At 53.7% G+C, this 3,269-nt stretch overlaps 1 protein-coding gene across 1 annotated transcript; it reads right to left on the bottom strand.

The window, feature by feature from the left end:
* Nucleotides 1-1,272: 1,272 nt before the first annotated feature.
* ETH_00038985 (dgat2l1-prov protein, putative) lies at nucleotides 1,273-3,099 on the bottom strand (the record flags this gene model as incomplete). The annotated part of the gene is made up of 6 exons (XM_013380118.1): nucleotides 1,273-1,323; nucleotides 1,538-1,588; nucleotides 2,011-2,123; nucleotides 2,311-2,437; nucleotides 2,635-2,776; nucleotides 2,979-3,099. Coding segments are annotated over 6 exons (605 nt in total), but the record flags the coding sequence as incomplete, so codon positions are not given.
* Nucleotides 3,100-3,269: the final 170 nt, after the last annotated feature.

Below are 3,269 nucleotides of genomic sequence, written 5' to 3'. Positions count from 1 at the left end.
CGCTGCAGCTAGCTGTCAAGCCCTGGCTAGCTAGACGGCCACCCAGGGAGGCAGCTAGCCGCCTTCCCCGCTCCCTGGCCAGCTGCCCACTTCACCAGCTACCTAGCTAGCTAGCCAGCTAGCTAGCTAGGTAGCTAGCTATCTAGCTAGCTATCTAGCTAGCTATCTAGCTAGCTATCTAGCTAGCTACCTAGCTACATGGCTGGCTGGGCCCTAGGGCACCTTTTAGGGGCCCCCTAGGGCCCCGTTTGGGGCCATAGGGGGCCCCCGTGGGGGCCCTTTGCTGCTGCAGCAGGAAGGATTGCTGTGGGGTCCGTTGGGTTGTGTTCTATGGCGGCACTAGGGTTTAGGGTTTAGGGTTTGGAGGCTGAAGAAGCATGCGTAGAAAGCTGCTGAGCTTATTGGGGCGTTCAAAGCAGAGAGGTAAAACTAAACCCTAAACCCTAAATCCTAAACCCTAAGCCCTAAACCCTTAACGCCAAACCCTAGGCCCTAAGCCCTAAACCCTAAACCCTGAAACCTAGATATTGAGTCAAACCCAAGCAGTTCGAAACAAGCCAAAGGAGACAAGGAGGATAAAGGAGACAGCCCTGGAGGCTCTAAGCACCCCAGGCGGACACGCCCCAACTAGCTAGCTAGCTAGCTAGCCAGGCAGCTAGTTGGCTAGCTAGCTAGCTGGCTAGCTAGCTAGCTGTCCAGCTACATAAGTAACTGCCCACACATTGCACGCCCCAGCTAGCTATCTGGCTAGCTGGCTGGCTAGCCAGCTAGCCAGACAGCTAGCTAGCCAGCTAGCAAGCCAGTCAGCTAGCCAGCTAGCTAGCCAGCTAGCTAGCCAGTTAAGGCGTCCTGAATTCGCGACTTCACAGTGGCAGTGTCCTTATAAATCCGAGCACACAAAAGCTAAATGTGCATGGCTAGCTAGCTAGCCAGCGACTCAAACGGGCTAGCTAGCTACCTGGCTAGCTAGCTAGCTACCTAGCTAGCTAGTTAGCTACCTGGCTAGCTGACTAGCTAGCTACCTGTTTGGCTAGCTAGCCAGCTACCTGGCTGGCTAGCCAGCTAGCTATCTGGCTAGCTAGCTAGCTGGCTTCCTGGCTAGCTAGCTAGCTAGCTAGCAAAGGGGCTAGCTAGGCTGGAAGCCCAGCCTGTGATAAATATTACATTGAAGCAAACTCCAAAAAGGGCCGAAAAGGGGGACTAAACCCTAAACCCCAAACCCTAAACCTCTGACTAAAAAGAGGTCCTCGCCAGCGCGCGTGGGTTTAGAGCTTACTCCACGATGCGAAGGTCCTCGAATCGCCCTTCAGGGCCGTAGGCAATCTGCGCAGCTCCAACAAACCGTAAACCCTAAACCCTAAACCCTAAACCCTAAACAGCAAACTGCACCAACCGTCCTAGCGCCGTGGTCTTGGCCTGTCCACTGCGACTTCAGCGGCTAGAGCTCAGGGTTTAGGGTTTAGGGTTTAGGGATTATGACTTAGAGCTCAGGACCTTGACTTCAGGGTTTAGGGTTTAGGGTTTAGGGTTTGGGTACCTTTGCTTTGTTGTAAACTCTCTGAAGAGCCTCGCAGTACCGCTGACGAAGCTGCAAACGGAACCCACAACGCAACCCCTAAACCCTAAACCCTAAATCCTAAACCCTAAACCCTTTACCCTAAACCCTAGTCCCACAATGAAATCCCCGGCTCTGCTAGCTACCCAGCTAACTAGCTAGCTAGCTAACTACCCAGCCAGCTAGCTGGGTAGCTAGGGTTTAGGGTTTAGGGTTTAGCGTTTAGCTAGCTAGCTAACTACCCAACCACCTGGCTACCCAGCTAGCTAGCTAGCTAGCTAGCCAGCTAGATGCCTACCCAGCTAGTTGGCCTACCAGCTAGCTAGCTAGGTAGGTAGCTAGCCATCTAGCTAGCCAGTCAGCTGCCCGCCCAGCTAACTGGCCTACCAGCTAGCTTGCTAGCTAGCTACTCAGCTAGCTAGCTATCTAGCTAGCTAGCTAGCTAACTAACTAACCTCGTCTATGTCCTTCTGAGTAGGGTTTGGGATGCGTTTGCAAGGAATGGGGTCTCCAACAACTTCGAGGATCTTCACCCTCTTGGGCATCGTCAGTTGCAGCAAGCCGCGCCCTAGCCACAAACCCTAAACCCTAAACCCTAAACCCTACACCCTAAACCCTAAACCCTAAGCTCTTACTTCTAGCACCCGCAGCCAGTCAGGCCGCCCCTTCGGCCTTCAGGCGCCACGCGTTGCGCAGCTCCGCAAACCAAGTGTCTAGGGTTTAGGGTTTAGGGTTTAGGGTTTAGGGTTTATCACCGTAGCAAAGGGGCAACGAGAAGCCAAACAACGCCATTGTCTTCCGAGACACAAACTGCAAAGAACGGCAAATTAAATTGTCTCCTTTTATCTTTTCGTACATTTCGTTCTCCCCCAGCGAAAACACCTGCGCCAAACCGTCAACCCTAAACCCTAAACCCTAAACCCTAAACCCTAAACCCTGAAGCGTCTCTAGGCGTCTGCTGCGGCGCCCCTGGCGCGAGCGGCCTTCACTAGGACCGCCTCACTAGCGCCTCTCTGCCTCGCGCAAACTACGGCTTAGGGTTCAGGCGTAGGGTTTAGGGTTTAGGGTTTAGGGTTTACGGGGACAAGGGAAGAGCCCGTTTGCAAAGCAATTTCGAAAAAACCCTTCCGCCGCTGCAGCACCAAATCGTTGCGGCCAGGGGCCCCCAAAAGGGCCTCTTTGGCTCCGCCCACGATGACCAGCACGGCCCGCCCAGGGCCCCTGCAGCGCCAAACCCTAAACCCTAAACCCTAAACCCTAAATCCTAAACCCTGGACCTAAGCGCTGGGCTCTGGGCGCTTTGATCGAAGCAGGCAGAGTCAGCAGCAGCAGCCGCTGCACTACAGGCAACAGACAGGCAACTAACTCTGCCGCGGAACAGCCTCTAGGGTTTAGGGTTTAGGGTTTAGGGTTTAGGGTTTACCCGGTTAGAAACCCCCTGATGGTTTCTTTGCTGCTGTTCATAAAGCCAACAGCTTGCAGCAAATGGCCCCAAAAGGGCAGCCGCATATTAATGGCAATTGTGGTTAGCCGAATGTCAATCCCTGAGCCACAAACCCTAAACCCTAAACCCCAAACCCTAAACCCTAAACCCTAAAGCTTTCAATAATCAAATTAGCTGCCGAGAATAATGTTCTTGTCCCCCTCAAACGCCATCTCCGGCAGCAACAGCAACGTCAGCGGCAACAGCAGCAGCAATAGCAGGACCAACCAC

Source organism: Eimeria tenella, genomic scaffold (assembly GCF_000499545.2).
Source record: "Eimeria tenella Houghton genomic scaffold, Eth_scaff4461, whole genome shotgun sequence".
Classification (NCBI taxonomy): domain Eukaryota; phylum Apicomplexa; class Conoidasida; order Eucoccidiorida; family Eimeriidae; genus Eimeria; species Eimeria tenella.
This window is presented reverse-complemented; position numbering and strand designations above follow the sequence as displayed.